At 45.9% G+C, this 27143-nt stretch overlaps 1 protein-coding gene across 1 annotated transcript in view; it reads left to right on the top strand.

The window, feature by feature from the left end:
- Positions 1–27143, top strand: part of LOC112217594 (afadin-like) — a 132740-nt gene that overhangs the window by 86521 nt on the left and 19076 nt on the right. Inside the window, 8 exon segments of the mRNA XM_042300715.1 lie at positions 1655–1675; positions 4407–4552; positions 6631–6725; positions 7048–7313; positions 7593–7736; positions 8158–8356; positions 8768–8871; positions 10717–10797. Coding sequence (XP_042156649.1) covers positions 1655–1675; positions 4407–4552; positions 6631–6725; positions 7048–7313; positions 7593–7736; positions 8158–8356; positions 8768–8871; positions 10717–10797 — 1056 coding nt within the window.

The raw sequence follows: 27143 nt of genomic DNA, 5'->3' as shown, positions 1-27143 counted from the left end.
GTAGTACTGGTAGTAGTAGTACTGGTAGTAGTAGTCGTCGTACTGGTAGTAAGTACTGGTAGTAGTAGTAGTAGTAGTAGTCGTAGTAGTACTGGTAGTAGTAGTAGTACTGGTAGTCGTAGTACTGGTAGTCGTAGTACTGGTAGTCGTAGTACTGGTAGTCGTAGTACTGGTAGTCGTAGTAGTCGTAGTGCTGGTAGTTGTAGTAGTCATAGTACTGGTAGTAGTCGTAGTACTTGTAGTACTGGTAGTCACCGTACTGGTAGTCGTAGTACTGGTAGTAGTAGTCGTCGTACTGGTAGCAGTACTGGTAATCGTAGTACTGGTAGTCGTAGTACTGGTAGTCGTAGTACTGGTAGTAGTAGTCGTCGTACTGGTAGTAAGTACTGGTAGTAGTACTGGTAGTCGTAGTAGTACTGGTAGTCGTAGTAGTACTGGTAGTCGTAGTAGTACTGGTAGTCGTAGTAGTACTGGTAGTCGTAGTAGTTGTGGTACTGGTAGTACTGGTAGTAGTACTGGTAGTCGTAGTAGTACTGGTAGTCGTCGTAGTACTGGTAGTCGTCGTAGTACTGGTAGTCGTCGTAGTACTGGTAGTCGTCGTAGTTCTGGTAGTCGTCGTAGTTCTGGTAGTCGTCGTAGTACTGGTAGTAGTAGTCTTCATACTGGTAGTAGTAGAGTTTCTCTTGCAAAGTAATATCTTAATTTATTCATCCAGGTCCTTTCCAGAGAATATTTTGTATAGATGCAAATCCCACGTTGTGTTTGTCTGTCTGTCCAGTGTCTCTGTGTCCCCCTCCATAATGATTTAAACAAGGCATGGCCCTTTAAATGAATTCACTGGAACACACTGAAATACAGGGTCCTTGTGGTTTTCCAAAAGCCCTCTCAGCCAACACATAAAACCCAAATGCGTAGCAGGAACACCCATACTCTGGGACACCAACCCTGGAGTTTTGTGAAAAACCTAAATGGCCAAAATAGTCCAAAACAATAAAACCCAGTAGGTTTTGACTGACTCCACATAATGCCGTCCATCTCCGAGGAAGCGAAGATGTGTGGTTAGTCTGGTCAGTCCTTATGGGATGCCTCATCCTATCTCGATATGCAACCCTAAAGACACAGTCTCAACTTCCATGTAGAGTGTAGTCTGTTTTATTAATAGATGATTATCTGTCTACACACTAACAGTGTCTGAGACGCACAAACACACCAGGAGCATTAGGGAAATCTCCCCATGTCTGCTCTGCGTGAGTCCTACATGAATCAAGATTACAGTCGTTAAATCGTGTTTTAAAGGTGGTTTTCATCCAGATGATTTTGGAAGTCCAATTCTTAAACCTCCATTTAGGCTGTGTTCCTTAAATAATCACATCTGCACACAAGCCTCTGCCTCCTACAGGAATACATCATTTTGGATACATGCAAAAGTATATGCTGACAGTTTCTAGCAGCAAACGCTCATAACTTAATCTCAGGAGTTAATTTAATCAAAAGAGCTCATCACTTTTTGTTAACGGAACATCCTAAATTATAGAGATTTATTGTTGTGTGTTTTGTTGACATGCCTGTGTCAATCTCTGTCCTTGGCTGTTGTTGACAGTCTCTCTCTGTCCTGTGGGATGTGTGTCTGTTTCCCCTCCCCTCTCTGTGACAGGAGATTCCTGAAGGGGCCCAGGTAGGACACCTAACGCGTTGCTCGGGGGGAGAAGTCTCTCTCTTACCTCTCTCACGCCGTCTCTCCCTCTATCGGCTCAGTCCGGCTTTGCTCAGTCCTCCATGCTTCTTTTCTCCATAGCAGAACCCCCCCCAAAACCCTCAACCAAACCAAACTGCCAAATAATCCCTCCGACAGCTGGACTCTAAAACGCCAACATAATAACCCTCATTCAGCAACCTGGAACATGTCGTACTAAAAACAACCCCAACAAATCTTTCTGATTGTAGCAACATTTTAATGAATTAATGTCATGTGACCTCCTGCTTTACTGCACTTCAGTGTGGATGAGCGACAAACCCCGCTGTTCTTTTGCTGAATTTTTCCCTTTACATTTTTTTTTACATTTTCCGTCTGTTTAACGTTGTTCTTTTGGATGCGTTCTGTTCTGTGGCTGTTCTGAAAGGGTGTTGTTGTCATTTCGTTGCGGGGATAGACAAGTGTGGAATACACAGGGTGCCAGTGCCGGCCGAGACACGTTGGGCGGACCTTGTGTATCCCTTTTTTCTTTGTGTCAAGGGGACATGGACATTAACTCATCACACAGACCAGACACTGGGCTCTGAAGCGCTTACTGCCGCCTCATAGTTTTCTCTTGATCATCTCTGCTAAATGTTAGAGATGTTCAAGAACAGCTTTACAGGGTAAAATACAGTGCCTTCAGAAATTATTCATATTGCTTGACTTAGTCCACATTTTGTTCTTACAGCCTGAATTCAAAATGGATTAAAGTGATTTTTCTCACCCATCTACACACAATACCCCATAATGACAAACTGAAAACATGTTTTTATAAATCTTTACAAATGTATTAAATATAAAAATATCTTATGTAAATATTAACACCCCTGAGTCAATACAAATTACAATCACCTTTGGTAGCGATTACAGCTGAGAGTCTTTCTGGGAAAGTCGAACTTTGCAAACCTGGATTGTCCAATATTTGCACAATTCTTTAACTTCTTCCATGTTGGTTGTTGATCTTTGCTCGACAGACATTTTTCAAGTCTTGCTTTTTGATTTTTAGTTGATTTTAAGTAAAACCGAACTATGCTACTCAGGAACAGTCGATGTCGTGTTGGTAAGCAACATCACTGTATATTTGGCCTTGTGTTTTAGGTTATTGTCTTGCTGAAAGGTGAATGTGTCTGTTAAAAAGCAGGCCGAACCAGGTTTTCCTCTAGGATTTTACCTGTGCTTAGCTCTATTCTGTTTCTTTTATCCTAAAAAAACTCTCTAGGCCTTGCCGATGATGAGCATACCCATAACATGATGCAGCAACCACCATGCTTGAAAATATGAAGTGGTACTCAGTAATGTGTTGGATTTGACCCAAACAACACTTTGTATTCAGGACATAGTTAATTTCTTTGCCACATTTTTCTGCAATTTTACTTAAGTGACTTATTGCAAACAGGATGCATGTTTTGGAATATTTTTATTTGTCACAGGCTTCTTTCTTTTCACTTCTTTTGTGGAGTAACTACAATGTTGTTGATCCATCCTCAGTTTTCTCCTATCACAGCCATTAAACTCTAACTGTTTTAAAGTCACCATTGGCCTCATGGTGAAATCCCTGAGTGGTTTCCTTCCTCTGAAGTATAATAAATAAAATCATGCTTAAATTTCTGCTTTTGAACACAAAAAATATCTACTAATAGGTGCCATTCTTTGCCAGGCATTGGAAAACCTCCCTGGTGTTTGTGGTTGAATCTGTTTGAAATGTACTGCTCGACAGAGGGACCTTATTATCTGTATGTGTAGGGTACAAAGATGAGGCAGTCATTCAAAAATAACATTAAATACTATTATTGCACGCTGAGTGAGTCCATACGACTTGTTAAGCACATTTTTTACTCCTGAACTTATTTAGGCTTGCCATAACAAAGGGGTTGAATACTTATTGACTCAAGGCATTTAATTTTTAATTAGTTTGTAAAAAAATATATTAAAAAAACATAATTAAACTTTGACATTAAGGGGTATTGTGTGTAGGCCTGTGACACAAAATCTTAATTTTAATACATTTTAAATTGAGGCTGTAACACCACAAAATGTGGAAAATGTAAAGGGGTGTGAATACTTTCTGAAGGCACTGTACATGAGGACTGAGCTGAATGTCCATCCCAACAAAAGATTGTTTGTATATTGGTTGATGTAGAATATTTGGGCCCGTGCAGAGATTGATGCTGCTAGAGTGAAGTAGAGACTATTTAAATCAGAGGACTGGCAAAGAACTGCTAGAAAAGACAAGTTGAATGAAATTCCCCCTAAACGATATTCTAAGGTCAGTTTACCCCAAATGGTTCTGGTTAGGATTGGGGAGGGTAAACTGAACTTAGATCTGTGCTTATTCCGTGCCACTTGTGCCTGGAGTGGTACAGAAACTGCCACTGTAATATGCCAAAGAGCCTGTTAATCCAGTAGCCAACTCTGCAAAGGGCCCTTCCTCCAAAACTGACCTTGAAGTCAGGGACCTGTTCCCCTCTGGGAGAGGCTGTAGCTTGGGGCCAGTGTCTGGTTCTGTGGGTCTCGGGTGGGGTGTCTGGCACAAGTCTATCCCTGGAGTGCTGCTACTGCTCATGCCTGTGAGTCTGAGAGAGTGACCCCTCTCTGTGTTCTACCCTGCCTCTGACCCCTGCTCTCGCTCTTTCTCTCTGTCCTGTCCTGCTCTGTGATTGGTGTATTCCAGAAGCAGAAGAACATTGCGGGGGCCCTGGCCTTCTGGATGGCCAATGCCTCAGAGCTGCTCAACTTCATCAAACAGGACAAGGACCTGTCGCGCATCACACTGGACGCCCAGGACGTGCTGGCACACCTCGTCCAGATGGCCTTCAAGTGAGTGACCAGATTTCTTCCCTACGCTCTGGCCCCTGTCTCCTTCCTAACCCTGGGCCTCTCTAGTTTAGTTTGGTGCGCCTGTTGAACCTTATACTACCTCTGCCTTGTCTCTGCTCCTGCCCCATTATGTACTCCTTACCCTGTTAATGTCTTGCCTCTTTTCCTGTCCTAGTCCAAGCTGACCTGTCCTTATACCCTCCCTTCTTACCACTCCCTATAGCGCTATGATTCCCTCCTTGTTCCTGCCCCTCCTCCGATCCTTTCCTTGTCCTCATTATCCCGTCCGTGACCTAAACACAAGGCTTTAGGTTATCCTGCTCCCAGCTGTGTCTGTGTGCTGACCAAGTGGTGCAGCAGTCCCACACTGTGCTGTGTACGCCATCAGGGCTAACGCAAACCACATGTGAGCCGGAGGAAACCTTCCCATTCATGGTCATGCGATAATTGGGAAATGATTAAGCAAATTATAGATCCAAATGTGACCTTCCCTGCCACTGCTGTCATTGACTCTCCTGCGAGAGAAATCAAAATCTAGGCGTCTGCTGCCCGTGTTGTAGATAGCGCATAGCTGTCTGTGCCAACTTCTGCCTGACCTCAACCGTGAGCTGTTGATCTAGCGTTTTATTCATGTTGCCATGTTTTATATTGCTTCATCTCAGACCATGTGAGGATCTGGAGAAAGTGGTATTTCTGGAGCCATTGTGTGGATGCAGGAAGTGGAGCGGTGAATTTGTGGAATGTCCCAGGCCTGGCTTGTATTGGCCAGGCTGGGGCAGGGCTGGATGTGCCTGGGGAGAGGTCCCAGTAAAAACACAGTAGTTTTAGACTCTCCACGGCCCTCTGTCCTCCATTTCCCCTGCTCGCCACTCCCTGGAATAGTCAGCTGCTTGATGTCCCCAGAGTAGATCAGAGCGATGGCTGAGCTGGCCAGACTGCAGGCTTATGGTGGTATTCCAGGAGAAGTCCCCTTAAGGCTGCAGAGCAGGGGAAGTCCCCTAAAGGCTGCAGAGCAGGGGAAGTCCCCTAAAGGCTGCAGAGCAGGGGAAGTCCCCTAAAGGCTGCAGAGCAGGGGAAGTCCCCTAAAGGCTGCAGAGCAGGGGAAGTCCCCTAAAGGCTGCAGAGCAGGGAAGTCCCCTAAAGGCTGCAGAGCAGGGGAAGTCCCCTAAAGGCTGCAGAGCAGGGGAAGTCCCCTAAAGGCTGCAGAGCAGGGGAAGTCCCCTAAAGGCTGCAGAAAGGCTGCAGAGCAGGGGAAGTCCCCTAAAGGCTGCAGAGCAGGGGAAGTCCCCTAAAGGCTGCAGAGCAGGGGAAGTCCCCCTAAAGGCTGCAGAGCAGGGAAGTCCCCTAAAGGCTGCAGAGCAGGGAAGTCCCCTAAAGGCTGCAGAGCAGGGGAAGTCCCCTAAAGGCTGCAGAGCAGGGAAGTCCCCTAAAGGCTGCAGAGCAGGGAAGTCCCCTAAAGGCTGCAGAGCAGGGAAGTCCCCTAAAGGCTGCAGAGCAGGGGAAGTCCCCTAAAGGCTGCAGAGCAGGGAAGTCCCTAAAGGCTGCAGAGCAGGGGAAGTCCCCTAAAGGCTGCAGAGCAGAGCAGAGCAGGGAAGTCCCCTAAAGGCTGCAGAGCAGGGGAAGTCCCCTAAAGGCTGCAGAGCAGGGGAAGTCCCCTAAAGGCTGCAGAGCAGGGGAAGTCCCCCTAAAGGCTGCAGAGCAGGGGAAGTCCCCTAAAGGCTGCAGAGCAGGGGAAGTCCCCTAAAGGCTGCAGAGCAGGGGAAGTCCCCTAAAGGCTGCAGAGCAGGGGAAGTCCCCTAAAGGCTGCAGAGCAGGGGAAGTCCCCTAAAGGCTGCAGAGCAGGGGAAGTCCCCTAAAGGCTGCAGAGCAGGGGAAGTCCCCTAAAGGCTGCAGAGCAGGGGAAGTTTGTTTCTGCATTCGTGTCTGTCTTTTGTGTTTGTGTGTCTCTCTGTGCAAGTGAACATGTGCAAAGTTTGGTTCGCGTAGTTGGCCGTATATGCATTGTGTGCGTCTTTGTTTGTCCATATCCGTGTGTGGACTATTCAGAACCAATGTACTGTGTGTTGTTGTCGTCTCAGGTACCTGGTCCAGTGTCTGCAGTCTGACCTGAATAATTACATGCCTGCGTTTTTGGATGACCCAGAGGAACAGAACCCTCAGAGGCCCAAAATAGGTGACTCACTTCTGTTCATACACTGATACTCTTACTGTGTGCGTCAACTACTGTCAGCCAGGCCACAGTGGGGGGGTGGTGGGGGGGGGGTTCTGTTACCAGTGTATTTACAGCCACACAGAATGTCACTCAGTTCGGTTTTGAAGACTGAGCCCTCTAGTGGAGATGTACTGTATAATGTGTCAATACTGAAACTGAAACATTGATAGAATTTCTTCTACTTCTTCATGTTCCCTATGGACTTTAATGGTATTAGACCCAAGGGTCAATGCTGACTTCACTAGTCCTGATGATCCCCCCATTCCTTATCCTCCTCTCACAGAGGACGTTCTGCACACCCTGACGGGCGCCATGTCGCTGCTGCGCCGTTGCCGTGTCAACGCGGCGCTGACCATCCAGCTGTTCTCGCAGCTCTTCCACTTCATCAACATGTGGCTGTTCAACAAGCTGGCGATGGAGGCCGACTCTGGGCTGTGTTCACACTACTGGGGCGCCATCCTCCGCCAGCAGCTCAGCCACATCGAGGCCTGGGCAGAGAAACAGGGCCTGGAGCTGGCCGCCGACTGCCACCTCAGTCGCATCGTACAGGTAGGATCCATCCTACCATTGTCCAGGAAGGCACATCCTGATAGGGCTGTTAGATACCCACTGTTTTCCAGACCACGACTTACTGTATGCACTTTCACCGCCAATGATTACTTGTCAAGTGGTTTCTGTTGAAAAACACTTGTCAGCAGCTCCGTATGATGCTTAAGGGGTCTTCGGGACCCTGCCTAAGGAAAGTTGTAGTGGAAACCATTCAGTGTGGACCACAGGTCACTGTAAATCAAGTCATGAATAGCACTCTGTCCTGCTGTTCCTCCCCAGGCTACAACTCTCCTCACCATGGACAAGTACTCCATGCAGGACGTGCAGAACATCCACAACACCTGCTTCAAGCTGAACTCCCTGCAGCTCAACGCCCTCATGACCAACTACCACTGTGCTCCCGACGAGCCTTACATCCCCCCCGTAAGACATGACGACACGCATCTCCATCTTCACACACACACACACTGCTCTATTCACACACTACAGTTACAGTGACTATGAATGAATGTCTCCAAAGATGAGAAATAGGGGGTTGCGATTTGAAGCATTGCTTAACACACATCTCCTCCCGTCGTTGTAATGCGTTGGAGTTTGTCCTGTACATTTTGGGGGAACATTAGCTAAGCTCTCCACTTGACTGATCTTTATAGCCCCCCCCAGGTGAGGTTGCTGATTCTACACGGAGGGTTTTTGAGGAAACATTCAGAGGACTATTAGACACTTAACCGTCTGCTCGAACGAAACCCTCATTGGTCTATCTCGTGTCTCTAACTAGACCCTCAGTGGTCCGTCTGGTGTCTCTAACCAGACCCTCATTGGTCTATCTGGTGTCTCCCAATAGGAGCTGATAGACCACGTGGTTGCTGTGGCGGAGAACACGGCAGATGAGCTGGCCCGTAGCGACGGCCGAGAGGTCCAGCTGGAGGAGGACCCCGACCTGCAACTGCCCTTCCTACTGCCCGAGGACGGCTACTCCTGCGACGTCGTGCGCAACATTCCCAACGGATTCCAGGAGTTCCTGGACCCCCTTTGTCAGAGAGGTACTTGTGTCGAGGAGAGAGCAAAAAAACACGATTGAGTTCCATTCCCGGAATGTCACATGGGTTGTGTTCTGTCGTTGGGAGCCAATCAGAGGCTGAGCTGGCCCGTGTTTGTTCTGTCGGCAGTGGAATGTAGTATGTAAGAAGAGTCTAGAAGACTGGAGAGCTGTTTGCGCCTGTCCTTTTCATTATGAGAGAGAGGGAGGTGTATTCCTAGAGCTGTTTGTGCCTGTCCTTTTCATTATGAGAGAGAGGGAGGTGTATTCCTAGAGCAGTTTGTGCCTGTCCTTTTCATTATGAGAGAGAGGGAGGTGTATTCCTAGAGCAGTTTGTGCAACCGTGTGACTGTAGTCTCAGATATGTCGTAAGTAGTAGAAGAAGATGACTGTGATTTGCTCTTGTCCTGTGCAGGATTCTGTCGGCTAACCCCTCACCCCCGCTCCCCTGGGACCTGGACCATCCACTTTGAAGGAGCCGACTGCGACAGCCACTTCTTTGCAGACAACTCCGACCTGGTAGGTGTCCCACAGGACGTTACAACTGTAGAACTATGCAAGGCAAAGACCATTTTCTTGCTGTATGGCCATGCGGAGTAGTGGCTAGTCGTCATGGCCATGCGGAGTAGTGGCTAGTCGTCATGGCCATGCGGAGTAGTGGCTAGTCGTCATAGTGCTAAGTCACTAAGTGCAGAGGGAATAGGCTGCTGCTTTGAACTGTTTTATGATACTTAAACATGTTTGTTACTCACCATGTATGTTTGTGACGATGTTTTGGCACGGCCCCTGCTTTATGTAACGACCGTATGGACAGCCTTAATAATGTCCCATACTGCAGTCATGTAATCACTGCTCTACTCTAACCTAACACTCACTCATTCACTCCTGCTCGATTTCAGTCAACACCAATTACACCACAGAGGCCAATTAGTGACTGGGGGCTGTGGAACAGCAGCAAATGATACCCTTCTCCTCACACAAAACCGCCTAAAATCCACCGCTTCCTACATAATTGCCCTGTTTTTCCCCCCGCTCTCCTTTTTCATGCTTTAAACCCCAGGTCAGCTCAGGGTGGGCGTCAGCCCCCACAGTAGTGACGGGACCGGGGAGAGGGAGGGCGGCCAAACCGTTTAAACACCGCTGAGGTTCTGATTAATGGCTTCTTGGTTGTGTGCCAGGAACCCCAGCCTCATGTTACCACCACCTTGCTCCAGAATCACTACTGTAGTGTTCCATGATGTTCTCCTATTAACAGCCATTACAGGGTTAATCAGACACACAGGGGATCCCTAATGAGAAGAACAATCGGGTGTATTCATTTGTTGGATTCCGTTGCAAAAAAAAAAAAAAATTGTCAGTTCCCAAAACGTTTTCTCGTTTTTCTGCAGAAATGGTTTATTCTAAAACGTTTTGCAACAGACAATGTTTTTCAATGGAATTCAACAATAAATATACCCCAGGTGTCTAGGTTTCCCTGATCACTAATCCAGACAGGAGGTGTAACTGTTGCTAGCCTAGTGCAGTCAGACTTTTTAGAAGAGCGGCTGTGGTACTAAAACTCAGGAAGCTTGCTCGCTCTCTCTGAAAAACTCTCATTGGCAGGTGTTCATGAGTTAGTCTCTTAACTGCAAAATTGCTATCGCCTGAATGAATGCATTGTTTCCTCATTGTAGCCAGCTGACCCCTGCATCACCATTGCCCTTCCCCTCTAGCACTTGGTGAATCACTCCAATGGCATTCAGAAAGACTTGTTCTGCACCACATCACACGATGAGAAATGCAACCACAGCCCTGTTACTTAATGTGGCTTTGTGTCCTCTCTCCCTTTCTCGTTGTCTCTGAACTATGTGGCTGTATAGCATAGCTCTTCAGCTGAGAGAAGAGTTGTTTGTGTCTTTGGGGCTGTTGAGTGTCAATGTGTTCAGTGCCAAAGGGAGGAGAGGCTGTCTGTCTGTGTGCCTCTTTGTGTGGGAAGCACTGCTCTCTCGCTTTCACTCTCTCTCCCTCCCTCTCCCGCCCTGCTTCCAGGCAGCCCTCCTTTTTAAATGAGCCCATTGAGAGCCTCTGGAGCCAAGCGCATATGGCTTTCATTCTTGACTCCTCTCCAGCACCCGCCGTTTCTCGCTGCGGTCACCCCAACCCAGCTCTCTCTCTGTATGACGACCCTGCTCTGCTGTCTATCCCCCTGCTTCCTCCTCCAGAGCCTCATTCCGCCAGAGGAGCGTCCCAGAGAGACAGCTCAGAGTCCTTTAGAAGCCTGACTGACCAGCTGACCGGATCCCACCGCTGACACCAACTGCACTCCAGCTACCCCAGTTGATAAGATTTTTCCTGAGCTAAAATTGCTCTCTCTTCTCGTTGCAGCAAATGCGGAAGGAACCAGAAGTTGTGACGGTCACCCTGAAGAAGCACAATGGCATGGGCCTCAGCATTGTGGCTGCCAAGGTAAGACATCTCTTAATCGTGTCCTTTAGTATTTAGGCTAAACGTTTTTTGTCGGTACACACTAGTGCTCCTGGAAGAGGTTTGTGACTTCCTGACTGGAAGGGAAGTGCTATCTGAGCGATGTAAAAAACAGACTACAGAAACAAGCCAGAAACATTGAATTACATTTGTTGCGTCCATGCTTGAGCAGACTTACTGCCTAGTGAACACATAAATAATCCAAATGAAGCCCTTATCTCAGCCGTTGTCAAGAGGCCTGCCTGCTGTTGCCTCAAGGTTTTTTGAGTGTGTCCTCATTTTCGGGTCCACAACAATTCCAGTGGAACATGCTGTTTCTAGCCGTGTGGATGGATGTAAGAGCCTTACATTTTCCTGCTTTAACTCTGGATAATGATGGGATGACAGAAGAGAGATCGGCAGAGCAGGCAGCCTTTTGTTGATAGTGTGTGTGTGACTAAGCGACTGTCATGTTCCTCTACCTGCAGAGTTAGCTCACTGTTCTCTCTGATCTCAGCACTCTGAGGGATGTTTTTTACTAAAACAGATCGCTCTTTGTTTCTGTCCATCTGTTTGGCAAACATTCAAATTGGAAGTCAAAACAGCAGTAAGCAAATTTGTCTTCCGACTGACAGTTTCAGCCGTCCCTGGTCCTAACCATCATGTCCTAGTGTTGGAGGAAGCGGAGCGGGGGGGACGACGACATGTTTTCAGACACTGTGGTTTTCCTCACCTTTTGGTCCGACTGTGCTAACGACTAACCGTAATAGGTTCTTTAACTAAAGCGTCATCATTTGCAGTGGGGAATTAGTTAGTTAACATTTTACCCAGGTGGTGTTGGCCTGGGTACTGACCTGCAGCTGGCCCAGCTTTAGCCCAGTTCTGACCCGGTTTGGTCTGTGTGGGTAATGTGAGTGTCTTACTGGGCGTATGAGAGGAAGAGGAGGAAAAGAGGGGACCTTCATGAACTGTTTATTTTCAAAGCAAAGTTCTGGAGTTTGAGGTGGCCACATCCTCTGTGTTTTTAATGCTATTTTCAACCTGAGGTGGTGTGTAAGACAAGGACGGATGGGGGAGCGGCGGGAGGGAAGGAGAGAAATGGGAGGGGTAGAAGGAAGGCACAAGGCAGAATGAGAAAGAAAGACAGAGTAATGATATATTTGCCTGGTGCAGAACACACAGCTGGGAAGTTTACCCAAACTGTTGCAGAGTAGCGGGGGCTAGCGCTGGTGGACCGGTTACGTAACCGTCTGGATATGGTATTTCCTACTCCGACTAGCTGCTGATATTTGCCATATGGGTCCAACAGTAGGATGTGGAGTAGAGATATCTTTCACTCCCTGCTCCACACCTAGTCTCTCCTTCGTTAGCTGCTTAGTTTTGTTCTCTGTGAGTACATCTGGGCTGTGATCTGCCCCTTGTTGCCCGAGCTCCAGCCGGCGCTAGCCGAGTGGGAACTATCTTCACCATGTGGTTCTCTGTGGTTGGGAGGAAGGACCAGTCCAAGTTGGTAAGTCTCGATGCTGACTTCTCTTGGAAACAAGGGTTTAAGCATGCCTTGTATGGTGTGAATGTGTAGAGGTGTGGGCAGGACCGCAGCAGGGGAGGAGGAGGTTGAGGGTGTGAAGACACAGGAAATAGAAGGGGACTCCAGTATATGCTCCTGTTCTACTCGCTGTAACCTTCCATATCTGACACCTTGGTGTTCTTTATCTCAAGTTTACTTCTCAGTGGGAGTTCAATCTTTCACAGTTGCTCGTTTCAAATGTGTGAGACTGTAAATAAACGTCCAGCGCGGACCGGTTCGTCACGTTGATATGACCCACTATGTAAGGGACCTAAGACCGCTCGTCTCTACGATCTGTTTCCCCAGTTAGGGGTGCTGCAATGCGCACACACACACAGGCCAGAACTTCAACGCGAGGACAAGAGCTTGGTTTTTAGTCTTTGTTTGTTTTGTAGATGCTGTTGCAATAGTGATGGAACCATAGAAGCTGCTTTACAATGGCTAGCTGGTTGAATACAAACCCTGTGGTTTCCCTGCTGTACAGCATGTTTCCCAAACACGGTCCTGGGGACTCCCCCTGGGTGCATGTTTTGGTTTTAGCCTCCTTCCCGCTGCTTTGTGAACAACTGTTTTTTAATGACTTAATTAGAGCAGTGCTGTGTGTCCTGCAACTTAAACGCATCCTTTTCTGACAGAGAGGTGCATGTTATTAAATGACAAAATGAAAGACTTGAATAGCATCGAAGGAATGAGCGAGAGATGGATTGTACAAAATACCCCCTTCTGACCCAGAACCATGTCTGTCAAGACCCTGTTTAATAGAAAAGCACACAAAGCACCTAGCGGCCTATAACCATCACCACCACACACCCCCAGACAGAGGGGCGAAGACACGGCTCTGTATGGTCTCCATGAACCCAAGCAAGCAGGGCAGAGCCCCCACCCCCCCACCCCCTTTCGCCGCACAGACACAGGCGTCTGACTCAACAGTGAGGGAAGCACACTGGAGTCATTTAGACCACAGCCACATGTCAAGACATTCCCATCTGCTATTAGTTGATTATCAGATTAGTGTGGTGCCGAACTGTGTACTGTGAAGGGTTTTTAATATGGGGTCACACAGTGTCTGTCACAGAGGTGGCCCAGTGTGCTGAGAGCTCATTCTGATGATGGAACTGTCTGACCCACTTGACCTCAGATCCAAGGAAACATTCTCTTTGCTCAATTCAATGTCATCACAGACGGGCCGTTCTTCTCGAGGGGAAAAATATGCCGTCTCAGTCGTGTGAGATTGTGCTGCTACTTGTTCCATGCTTCTCCTGTCAGATTGCGTCGCCTTTAAGAATGAAGTGTATTGATGGAGCTATTTCCCCCTCGGTATGGAGGTCAGATTGACCAACTCAGAGCTGTGGACAAATTGACTTGAGACCAGAGATTTGTGTGTGTATATTATAAACTCCCTCAGGACTCCAGTTCAACTATTGTCTCCTCTGGTAAACCCCTGTGGCAGGAAACTGCAGACCATAGTATGACTTTGAGATATATGCAGGAATGTACACACGCACACGCGCGCACACATACACACACACATACACATACACCAGGGTATCCGTTAGCCGGCAATTGACGTGAATAAAAATGAAGATAAATAAAACTGTTGTCGGTCAAAATAACTGAGGGGGAAAAAATCCCATTTAATTATTTTTTTTTAAATTCATTGATGGAAATACATTTGACGTCATCCTTATCGGTCTATAGGTTAATAAGCATAATTGAGTGGAATTAAATTGTCCGTTGTGTATTTTCGTTAGTCATCATGCATCTTATTTATCCAACCCAGCTATCACACGCACACAGCATACAGAGCCTATTTTCAGCTGGGTTTCTCCCTGCAGCTCGTCAGCTGGTTTCTGTGCTCTTGTCACAGCCCATTCATTGGGCAACAATTGTATATGCTATCGCGTGTAACTGTTTTGGTGCACGACATTATCAGGACCGAGAAAGCAGGAACATGCTCATTGCTCACATTAAGCGCTCCAAACAAAAGACAATGGGGAAAAAATGGACAACTCTCTTATGGTTATGAAATTAACTAAAAGTTGTTTCTCACAAGTGTATCAGGTTGTGAACTCCATAAACTACGTTTCCACTCCGAGAATGAGAATTGTAAATGACTAATACATGCGTTAACATTTTTGGCTTTGTCCTTATGGGGTATTGTGTGTAGATTGATGAGGAACATTTTTAATTGAATCCATTTTAGAATAAGGCTGTAACGTTACAAAATGTGGAAAAAGTCAAGCGGTCTGAATACTTTCCGAAGGCACTGTATGAAATGGGCAATTGATACGCATTTTTAATAAAGGGCAAACAATTCACACAATTAAACAATGAATGTGCAAGAATTTGTGGAAGACTGTTGAGCCATTCTGGATAGAGGCTCTCCTACAGTGCATCTTTGCCACACACCTCTTGTCTTTGTTTTGAAGTTCTACTCAAGACCTAGGCCTGTTTCCACGCGTGCTGCTCAAATGTGCATAGGCGTACGAGCTTATGATTTGAAACAATTCAGTAAATTTCTTTTAATAGCTAATGATCCTTGATTCCTCTTTGACTAAGTCATGCTTTCTGGTGAAGTATTTTATTTTTTGTGTAGACAAGTAATTATATCATTTTGGCAAATTTGTTTCCATTTACTTCCCTATTGGACCCGCCGCTATTGGCATTTTCCGGCACCACATTTTCCTAACAGAAACTGACATATCCACAAACACAGTATGATTGCCGGTTCAGTGCAAAGGACAGTTGTGTGGCAGAGTCTGATGCCTTGGCTCCAAATTCCTATAGAGCAGAACTGGGTTACAGTGCACTCATGGCAGGGCGGGACGGGAGAGCTGTTTGTGACTTACAGCCAACACATTCATCTGACTGGAGTAAAGTTTATTCACTACTGTACAAGGGTGTGTGTGTGTGTGTGTGTGTGTACAGAAGTGATATGTCTCTGGATTGTACTAGGACTGTGTCCTTACTGGACCCTACCACCACAGTGGAAATGTGCTCATCCTTAGATCATAACACCCGGTGAACTGAGCAGCTATTACTTCCTAAGGGGGTCATTTCCCTGCCCCACCCTGTTTACCATATGGTCTGCTGTTAGTGGTGCAAGTCAACACACTTAGGACAACATTTTCTGTCTGTAAAATAGCTCTTGCAGTGTGTGAAATTGTGGAGTTCTTTCCAAGCTCAACCATAACATTGAAATAGATGGAAAGCATTTAAGGCTCTTTCGAATACTGCAGCTTGCTAGTCATCTTCTTGCATCGTTTCTATTGGATCGTTTCTATTATGCATTTCAATTGTAAAGAGCTTGGATCTCTCCTCTGAACATGCCGTCTCCAGTCTCTGAGACGTGACTAGACGTGTTAGAGCTGTATAGCATTCTGTAGTAGTCTCCTTTTGAGGCTCTCGCAGCACCAGCTGTCTGGCTTCAATCCCCAGGTGTGATGTGTGCCACGCTCTGACTCCACACACAACTCCCCTCAGTTTCAGGCGAGGTGTGTAGCGTGACTTCAACTCGACACGTCCAACACTCTCCGATATCCTGACAGTTAACAGGATCGTAGCTAGCTACACACGTGCTCACCATAATGCTACAGTGCGTCAGCTTCCTCTCCTTTACTAAAATCAATGTTAGGGTCTTGAGGTGTTTTAGGTAAGGAGGTTTTAGTGAGAGCGGTGGGATACATGTTGGATGAATGGGTATTATGCCACCTTTTAAGCAGGTATAAATACTACCCAGTATTCTACTACACTAGCCAGCCCTCGTACTTAAAAACGGTAGCAATTAGAGCTCTCGTTAAAGCACTGTGGAGTTTTATTCATGGTCTTTATAGACCTCTGTTACATGTGTTATGCCAGGCTGAGCCTATGAACTTGTCGGGCTGATAGGCCAAGGCAGGGTAGGTGAGCCCTGATGCTTCTCGCTCTCTCGCTCAATTCAATTTGCTTTATTGGCATGGCGTAACAATGTACATATTGCCAAAGCTTACTTTGGAGATTTACAATATTAACATAATAATATTATGGACATGTGCAGGTTGGTTGTAGTGGTCTGCCAACCCCACAGCTCTCTGTGCCTATACTCATCAGAGAGGTCTATGAAACACTGTAATTGTTTTAGATTTTTTACATTTTGTCTTGAAATGCAGCTCGGTCTCGGGTTCAGCTGGGGTGCAGTGGTTGCAGAGCTTTTCCTCTACAGGGAGCCAAGTTTTCCTGTGTCTAACCTTCTCAATGGCAAGGCTGTGCTCACTGAGCCTGTACTTTGTCAAGGTTTAGTAACCATGGTCAAATAGTTAGCCATGCTACGGTATACTGGCCAGATAGCACTGCATTTTGTTTGTGCTTGTTTTTCTCAATAAGTCATGTAGTTTTTTTTTTGACTGTGTTGTAATTTGGTTTATTCTGATTGATTGGATGTTCTGGTCCTTGCATGCTGACCACACCGCTCGCGTCGTGTGCAAAATATATTTCAACATCTGTTATTCAATTATTGCACCAAATCAAATCAAATCAAATTTATTTATATAGCCCTTCGTACATCAGCTGATATCTCAAAGTGCTGTACAGAAACCCAGCCTAAAACCCCAAACAGCAAGCAATGCAGGTGTAGAAGCACGGTGGCTAGGAAAAACTCCCTAGAAAGGCCAAAACCTAGGAAGAAACCTAGAGAGGAACCAGGCTATGTGGGGTGGCCAGTCCTCTTCTGGCTGTGCCGGGTGGAGATTATAACAGAACATGGCCAAGATGTTCAAATGTTCATAAATGACCAGTATGGTTGAATAATAATAAGGCAGAACAGTTGAAACTGGAGCAGCAGCACGGTCAGGTGGACTGGGGACAGCAAGGAGTCATCATGTCAGGTAGTCCTGGGGCATGGTCCTAGGGCTCAGGTCCTCCGAGAGAGAGAAAGAAAGAGAGAATTAGAGAGAGCATATGTGGGGTGGCCAGTCCTCTTCTGGCTGTGCCGGGTGGAGATTATAACAGAACATGGCCAAGATGTTCAAATGTTCATAAATGACCAGCATGGTCCAATAATAATAAGGCAGAACAGTTGAAACTGGAGCAGCAGCACAGTCAGGTGGAAGTTGAAACTGGAGCAGCAGCATGGCCAGGTGGACTGGGGACAGCAAGGAGTCATCATGTCAGGTAGTCCTGGGGCATGGTCCTAGGGCTCAGGTCAGTTGAAACTGGAACAGCAGCATGGCCAGGTGGACTGGGGACAGCAAGGAGTCATCATGTCAGGTAGTCCTGGAGCTCAGGTCCTAGGGCTCAGGTCCTCCGAGAGAGAGAAAGAAAGAGAGAAGGAGAGAATTAGAGAACGCACACTTAGATTCACACAGGACACCGAATAGGACAGGAGAAGTACTCCAGATATAACAAACTGACCCCAGCCCCCGACACATAAACTACTGCAGCATAAATACTGGAGGCTGAGACAGGAGGGGTCAGGAGACACTGTGGCCCCATCCGAGGTCACCCCCGGACAGGGCCAAACAGGAAGGATATAACCCCACCCACTTTGCCAAAGCACAGCCCCCACACCACTAGAGGGATATCTTCAACCACCAACTTACCATCCTGAGACAAGGCTGAGTATAGCCCACAAAGATCTCCGCCACGGCACAACCCAAGGGGGGCGCCAACCCAGACAGGATGACCACAACAGTGAATCAACCCACTCAGGTGACGCACCCCCTCCAGGGACGGCATGAGAGAGCCCCAGTAAGCCAGTGACCCAGCCCCTGTAATAGGGTTAGAGGCAGAGAATCCCAGTGGAAAGAGGGGAACCGGCCAGGCAGAGACAGCAAGGGCGGTTCGTTGCTCCAGAGCCTTTCCGTTCACCTTCCCACTCCTGGGCCAGACTACACTCAATCATATGACCCACTGAAGAGATGAGTCTTCAGTAAAGACTTAAAGGTTGAGACCGAGTTTGCGTCTGACATGGGTAGGCAGACCGTTCCATAAAAATGGAGCTCTATAGGAGAAAGCCCTGCCTCCAGCTGTTTGCTTAGAAATTCTAGGGACAATTAGGAGGCCTGCGTCTTGTGACCGTAGCGTACGTGTAGGTATGTACGGCAGGACCAAATCAGAGAGATAGGTAGGAGCAAGCCCATGTAATGCTTTGTAGGTTAGCAGTAAAACCTTGAAATCAGCCCTTGCTTTGACAGGAAGCCAGTGTAGAGAGGCTAGCACTGGAGTAATATGATCAAATTTTTTGGTTCTAGTCAGGATTCTAGCAGCCGTATTTAGCACTAACTGAAGTTTATTTAGTGCTTTATCCGGGTAGCCGGAAAATAGAGCATTGCAGTAGTCTAACCTAGAAGTGACAAAAGCATGGATTAATTTTTCTGCATCATTTTTGGACAGAAAGTTTCTGATTTTTGCAATGTTACGTAGATGGAAAAAAGATGTCCTTGAAATGGTCTTGATATGTTCTTCAAAAGAGAGATCAGGGTCCAGAGTAACCCCGAGGTCCTTCACAGTTTTATTTGAGACGACTGTACAACCATTAAGATTAATTGTCAGATTCAACAGAATATCTCTTTGTTTCTTGGGACCTAGAACAAGCATCTCTGTTTTGTCCGAGTTTAATAGTAGAAAGTTTGCACCCATCCACTTCCTTATGTCTGAAACACATGCTTCTAGCGAGGGCAATTTTGGGGCTTCACCATGTTTCATTGAAATGTACAGCTGTGTGTCATCCGCATAGCAGTGAAAGTTTACATTATGTTTTCGAATAACATCCCCAAGAGGTAAAATATATAGTGAGAACAATAGTGGTCCTAAAACGGAACCTTGAGGAACACCGAAATTTACAGTTGATTTGTCAGAGGACAAACCATTCACAGAGACAAACTGATATCTTTCCGACAGATAAGATCTAAACCAGGCCAGAACTTGTCCGTGTAGACCAATTTGGGTTTCCAATCTCTCCAAAAGAATGTGGTGATCGATGGTATCAAAAGCGGCACTAAGGTCTAGGAGCACGAGGACAGATGCAGAGCCTCGGTCCGATGCCATTAAAATGTCATTTACCACCTTCACAAGTGCCGTCTCAGTGCTATGATGGGGTCTAAAACCAGACTGAAGCATTTCGTATACATTGTTTGTCTTCAGGAAGGCAGTGAGTTGCTGAGCAACAGCCTTCTCTAAAATTTTTGAGAGGAATGGAAGATTCGATATAGGCCGATAGTTTTTTATATTTTCTGGGTCAAGGTTTGGCTTTTTCAAGAGAGGCTTTATTACTGCCACTTTTAGTGAGTTTGGTACACATCCAGTGGATAGAGAGCCATTTATTATGTTCAACATAGGAGGGCCAAGCACAGGAAGCAGCTCTTTCAGTAGTTTAGTTGGAATAGGGTCCAGTATGCAGCTTGAAGGTTTAGAGGCCATGATTATTTTCATCATTGTGTCAAGAGATATAGTACTAAAACACTTGAGCGTCTCTCTTGATCCTAGGTCCTGGCAGAGTTGTGCAGACTCAGGACAACTGAGGTTTTGAGGAATACGCAGGTTTAAAGAAGAGTCCGTAATTTGCTTTCTAATAATCATAATCTTTTCCTCAAAGAAGTTCATGAATTTATCACTGTTAAAGTGAAAGTCATCCTCTCTTGGGGAATGCTGCTTTTTAGTTAGCTTTGCGACAGTATCAAAAAGGAATTTCGGATTGTTCTTATTTTCCTCAATTAAGTTAGAAAAATAGGATGATCGAGCAGCAGTAAGGGCTCTTCGGTACTGCACGGTACTGTCTTTCCAAGCTAGTCGGAAGACTTCCAGTTTGGTGTGGCGCCATTTCCGTTCCAATTTTCTGGAAGCTTGCTTCAGAGCTCGGGTATTTTCTGTGTACCAGGGAGCTAGTTTCTTATGAGATTTTTTTTTAGTTTTTAGGGGTGCAACTGCATCTAGGGTATTGCGCAAGGTTAAATTGAGATCCTCAGTTAGGTGGTTAACTGATTTTTGTCCTCTGGCGTCCTTGGGTAGGCAGAGGGAGTCTGGAAGGGCATCAAGGAATCTTTGTGTTGTCTGTGAATTTATAGCACGACTTTTGATGTTCCTTGGTTGGGGTCTGAGCAGATTATTTGTTGCAATTGCAAACGTAATAAAATGGTGGTCCGATAGTCCAGGATTATGAGGAAAAACATTAAGATCCACCACATTTATTCCATGGGACAAAACTAGGTCCAGCGTATGACTGTGACAGTGAGTGGGTCCAGAGACATGTTGGACAAAACCCACTGAGTCGATGATGGCTCCGAAAGCCTTTTGGAGTGGGTCTGTGGACTTTTCCATGTGAATATTAAAGTCACCAAAGATTAGAATATTATCTGCTATGACTACAAGGTCCGATAGGAATTCAGGGAACTCAGTGAGAAACGCTGTATATGGCCAACACTGCTCGTGCGCGTCAACGAACGTCTGCGTTGCCACGGGCTAAAATAGAACTCCTTTGTATATCTGACGCAGATCGTGCTGCACGTCCTGCCTCTCCCATCTCCTCATTGGTTATACCCATGTGGGTGATTGAAAGACAACTGTTTCTGGTTGTCGTGGTAATACTATGTAAGTTTAGATGCCAATCACCATATAAGTTCAGAGTTGAAAAAGCCTGGAAGGAGGAGAGATGACTAGAAATGATTCGGTTGACTGTTTTATGTGTGGATTAATTGTCAGAGTAGAGGACCTTGTGCATTTCAGGTAAAATAACGACTCAATGTTTATATCCCAGGACAAATTAGCTAAGAAGTGCAAGCTAACTAGCTAAATTGCCATAAATGTTTAATGTGTTTTGGCCTGTCCCCAAATTAATGTAATTAGTTCAGAGTTTGTTTGAAATTTTAACCTACGTGTCGTGATTGCGTTTGGTGTAGGGGGACAAAATAAATGTATGCACGATGGCACACGCGTGCAGCCGGTTTGGGTTCCGTGTAAAATAGAAATGGGTTCTATTTGTGGATGAATTAGGAGCATATACCCACGTGGGTGATTGAAAGATGAACTGTCATATAAAGTCCAAAGAAGAAAAAGAAGCCTGAAGGAAGGAGGAGAGCTGAAAAAACGAATTCCTTTCTCATTTGTGGATGAATTGTTGGACTAGAGGACCTTGTGCATTTCAGGTAAAATAACAACCCAATGTTTATATCCCAGGACAAATTAGCTAGCAACAGCAAGCTAGCTAAATTGCCATAAATGTTTCATGCTTTTTGACCTGTCCCCAAATTAATATAATTGGTTCAGAGTTTGTTTTGATAATTCAACCTGCGTGTCCAGATTGCTTCTGGTGTGGGTGAACAAAATCAACGTGCACACGCGTGTCTGGTTTGGTCAGCATGTTAGGCTTCAGTGTGTTAGTAAAATAGGTTTGTGAACTCAGGGACCAGCTGGATGAGGGAACTCTTTTCTTTGCTCAGCTCTTGGCATTGCAGGGCTTGATAATGATATGAGTGGGGGTCACGGTATTTTAGACGTTTCCAAAACTTAATTGCTCTTTTTTTAAATTATTATGAGTGGTTATTGGCCTAATTCTGCCCTGCATGCATTGTTTGTAGTGGAGGAGAATCTTACAGAACTCTGCATGCAGGGTTTCAATGGGGTGTTTATCCCATTGGGTGAAATCTTGTTTTGCATGTGGACCTGTCATAAAGTGCAATTGGTTCAATGACACATTTTAATTAAATTTGAATACTTGTTTTTAATGGCATAGGTTGCCCTGCGTGAACTCTTACATTTATAATGCTACAGAAAACCTTCCCCGGGTTACTGTTCACACACATGCCTCTGTAATTATTAGGGTCAAATGTATCTCCGTTCTTAAAGATTGGGGCTATAAATCCTTGATTCCAGATGTCAGGGAAATAACCTACACTCAGGATCAAATTAAACCGTTTGAATATAGCCATTTGAAATCTCTGTCTCTGTCGGTTAGAACTCCCATTTCCCTCACATCACTCCTTTATGTAAAGGCCTTAATTGAGAACAGAGGTGGGATTCAATCAAATTTTATTTGTCACATACACATGGTGAGCAGATGTTAATGCGAGTGTAGCGAAATGCTTGTGCTTCTGGTTCCGACAATGCAGTAATAACCAACGAGTAGTCTAACCTAACAATTTCACAACAATTACCTTATACACACGATGTGAAGGAATGAATAAGACTATGTACATCAAAAAATATATGAATGAGTGATGGTACAGAACGGCACAGGCAAGATGCAGTGGATGGTATAGAGTACAGAATATACATATGAGATCAGTAATGTAGGGCATGTAAACATATAAAAGTGGCATTGTTTCATGGGGAAATGCAGTGGGGTCAAAAGTATTCAGACACACGCGTACACACATTCCCAGGTTTGTTTGTCCCCTGTGGCAGTAACTTCTAACTGGCACCCTGGTTCTCGCACTAAACCCAGTCTCCTGTCCCCATCCAAATGTGAGCTGTAGTAAGATTTTCCTCTTGTAGGACAATAAACATGAAATCTGTATCAGCCTGGCAGAGGGCCAGTAGTCCTGACCTGTGTAAGGGGACCCCCTCTTGTGTTTGAGCGGGACCATTGGGTCCCCCGTGAGGACGGGTGGGCCCTCTGGAATGTCCCTCTCCGGGCTCAGGTGACATCCCTCTAGGAGGAGTCCATGCCACAGCTCCAGTGTCTGCACTGTTCATAATCAAACACACACACCTACGCCAGATTAGTGCCAGACTGAACTGAAGACTGAACAGATTGGCGTATTTACTCTATCTGAAGGTATCTCTTTTATTGCAGGAGTGTCGAACTCATTCCATGGAGGGCCTAGTGTCTGCTGGTTTTTGTTTTTTTCCTTTCAATTAAGACCTAGACAACAGTTGGGGTAATGGAGGGCTGGGTGGGTGCTTCTGATGGTCTATTGTGGTGTAAATAGCCAGGCTTTCTCAGGCGGATTCTGTTTCTGCGTTTCCTCACCGCTACTGTGGCTGAATACTGTGCTAGGCTTCCTTAACCACAGATCTCGCTCCCTCTTTTTCTCTCTCTCTGCTCTTCAGGTCCTCGGTCTTTACATTCTTTGCGTTAGCATCAAAATAAGGCATCAATTTAAGGAGTGTGACAGTCGAATCCTCTCTGGTTTACATTTCAGTGGTTGTTTTGGCAGCTCTTCACAATGCCCATCAAACGCTTTGAGGAGTAAACAGATGTTCAGACAGCAGGCGACTGTCCAAACCTCTCCCCTGGCTTCAGTGTCGACCGCCAGCCTTTCTCAGCTGACCACCACACATTAGACTTAAAACAACAGCGTGTCGCATCCACAGCAACCTTCGTGTGAGACGGCCAATGGGCCCACACATGGGTGGCTTTTACTGGTCACACCCTCCAATCCCGTTTCTCGTGTTTGACATGTGTATTGTTAGCACCTCCAGCTGAAGGTCATCTCTGCCCACAATCCCATGCTATTCTCTCTGTTAGGAGGTAACTAGGGCCCACCACACATCCTTTATGTTGACCAGCGTCGAGGTGTTACTGCGCAGACTCTAATGCCGAGGGTCTTGTTGTGAGTCACTACAGGGAGGAAGTAATAAGGTAGTGTGGAACTGGTGCTGTGGAAGAGCAGGACCCCCTGGCAGGTTGTGCTGTGTGGCGGTGGCTATCTGCTGCAGCTAGAGGAATGTGTTGTTGACCATGGAGGAGAGCAGTGCTGTGATCGCCCTCCCTGGTCTGGCTGTTGTCTCTCTGGTACTGGTTCCCTTGAATTGAATGAAGGAGTTAATGTTTTACTTCAGAGACTAACATTGTTCTCAACGACACACACGCCAAGTTCTCTCAGTCAAGCTCATTTGATATCTGTTGCGTAGGTTCCTTCAGACAAGCGTGTTGAATTGTGTTACACAAAGTTCGTAAGGCGCAATTGTTTTCGGTGGGGTTCTCGGGTTAGAGCACCGCCTGTATCTATTATCTAGCCTGCTGTGTTTGTACAGGTGAAAGCTCTTTTTTACAATTGTCTGGTATTATTGGGCCGTAGATCCATGTGAACAGGGCTCTCGTGTTATTTTGAGATGATATTACATTGAACAAGACCGTACTGTTCCAGGCAGCTCAATGTGATCTCCACCGGATGTACCCCCAATATTACAGCTGGCTCTGGCCCAGGATTTCCTTTAGGAAAATTTGGTGCCGGACATTTGACTGACAACATTTTAATTTACTGGACATTTGATACATTTACCAGACCCATAAGCATTGGGCCTGATTAGGGCGTCCACCCACCGTGCTCAGAATGACAGGAATCACATTTAGAATGTGGTAATTCATATTAACAGAACATGCATTTCGCGGATGCAACAATGTGCGGTCCTTTTACCAAATTCTGATGTGCACTTTGAACATGCGCTTAAATATGTTTTAACTGTCCAGATGTACTTTTCCTCAGCCAACAAGACGAGTAACAAAGAGCAAAATCACTAGCTTATGTCAATCTACTATAGTAGAAAAGTTTAGGCTACCTATTCTATTGGTCAGCTTGTCGAGAACGAAATAGCCTATTCCAAACAGACTCTGGGACAGTTGTGGGACGATAGATCCCAAATTTATCCAGCCAAAAGGCCTGATGCAACCGATCACAACGTTTAGCTTCAAATGTTGATAAACTATTATTTCTTCACATTATATGCGCAGCAATGCGCACAAGGCAGTAAGTAGGCTATGCACAAATGTTCATTCCGTTATGCAATTAGCGGGAAAACAGTAAACAAAATTCATACTGCCTCCAACTCATTGCAGCGTGGTGTGTGATGCGCTGATGAAGCCTGCCTTAATTTTGCAATTGCCGCGTTCAAAACAACTGGGAACTCGGAAATCTCAGACTTCAGTGCGTTCAAGTCAACGAAGTACTGGGGGGGGGGGAACTAGCTTCAACTGGGGAAAAAATATTTTGAATGGTCATCCAACTTGGAACTCTAACTCGGGCCTCTTTCTAGAGCTCCGACTTTCCGACCTGAAGATCACTGACGTCATGATTTGACCTTTCCGAGTTCCTAGTTGTCTTGAAAGCGCCACAATGCTGCAGCAGCTCTTGCGCGTTCTGGCAGATTTTCAATTCGAAGGCTCTCTATCTGTATGCTGTACGCGTGATAAATGAGATGCATAACGAATATACTGTAGATGCGCCAATTTAATTCCACAAAATGATGCAAATTAACCTATAGGCCAATAAGCTTGAACAGTCAAATGTATTTACATCGACTGGTATTTCTATCAAGGAATAGGCTAAAAAAGCATTATTACGCAATGGGATTTTTGTTATTTACTGGACAATTGGCCGATGGCAATTTTATTTATCAGCTTTAAAAAATAAAACAATTATGGACAAAAGCTGGCTATTACCGGCTAATTGAAATCTTGCCCGTCTGGGCATGCCATATTGGGTAGTTACCTTTGAGAGCTCAGCCATGGGAAAATACCTTTTGCATCATGGTAGATACATTTTTAGTCCACTCTCATAAAACACTGACACTCAGGAGTTCTTCCACACTACAGTCGTGGCCAAAAGTGTTGAGAATGACACAAATATACATTTTCACAAAGTCTGCTGCCTCAGTTTGTATGATGGCAATTTGCATGTACTCCAGAATGTTATGAAGAGTGATCAGATGAATTGCAATTAATTGCAAAGTCCCGCTTTGCCAAATTAACTGAATCCCCCAAAAACATTTCCACCGCATTTTAGCCCTGCCACAAAAGGACCAGCTGACATGGCTGGAGATCACTCTGTCATGCTGATTGAGTTTGAATAACAGACTGGAAGCTTCAAGAGGAGGGTGGTGCTTCGAGTCATTGTTCTTCCTCTGTCAACCATGGTTATCTGCAAGGAAACACGTGCCGTCATCATTGCTTTGCACAAAAAGGGCTTGACAGGCAAGGATATTGCTACCAGTAAGATTGCACCTAAATCAACCATTTATCAGATCATCAAGAACTTCAAGGAGAGCGGTTCAATTGTTGTGAAGAAGGCTTCAGGACACCCAAGAAAGTCCAGCAAGCGCCAGGACCGTCTCCTAAAGTTGATTCAGCTGCGGGATCGGGGCACCACCAGTACAGAGCTTGCTCAGGAATGGCAGCAGGCAGGTGCATCTGCACGCACAGTGAGGCGAAGACTTTTGGAGGATGGCCTGGTGTCAAGAAGGGCAGCAAAGAAGCCACTTCTCTCCAGGAAAAACATTCAGGGACAGACTGATATTCTGCAAAAGGTACAGGGATTGGATTGCAGAGGACTGGGGTAAAGTAATTTTCTCTGATGAATCCCCTTTCTGATTTTTGGGGCATCCGGAAAAAAGCTTGTCCGGAGAAGACAAGGTGAGCGCTACCATCAGTCCTGTGTCATGCCAACAGTAAAGCATCCTGAGACCATTCATGTGTGGGGTTGCTTCTCAGCCAAGGGAGTGGGTTCACTCACAATTTTGCCTAAGAACACAGCCATGAATAAAAAAATGGCACCAACACATCCTCCAAGAGCAACTTCTCCCAACCATCCAGGAACATTTTGATGACAAACAACGCCCTTTCCATCATGATGGAGCACCTCGCCATAAGGCAGAAGTGATAACTAAGTGGCTCGGGGAACAAAACATCAATATTTTGGGTCCATGGCCAGGAAACCCCACAGACCTTAATCCCATTGAGAACTTGTGGTCAATTATCAAGAGGCGGGTGGACAAACAAAAACCCACAAATTATGACAAACTCCAAGCATTGATTATGCAAGAATGGGCTGCCATCAGTCAGGATGTGGCCCATAAGTTAATTGACAGCATG

Source organism: Oncorhynchus tshawytscha, linkage group LG18 (assembly GCF_018296145.1).
Source record: "Oncorhynchus tshawytscha isolate Ot180627B linkage group LG18, Otsh_v2.0, whole genome shotgun sequence".
Classification (NCBI taxonomy): domain Eukaryota; kingdom Metazoa; phylum Chordata; class Actinopteri; order Salmoniformes; family Salmonidae; genus Oncorhynchus; species Oncorhynchus tshawytscha.
This window is presented reverse-complemented; position numbering and strand designations above follow the sequence as displayed.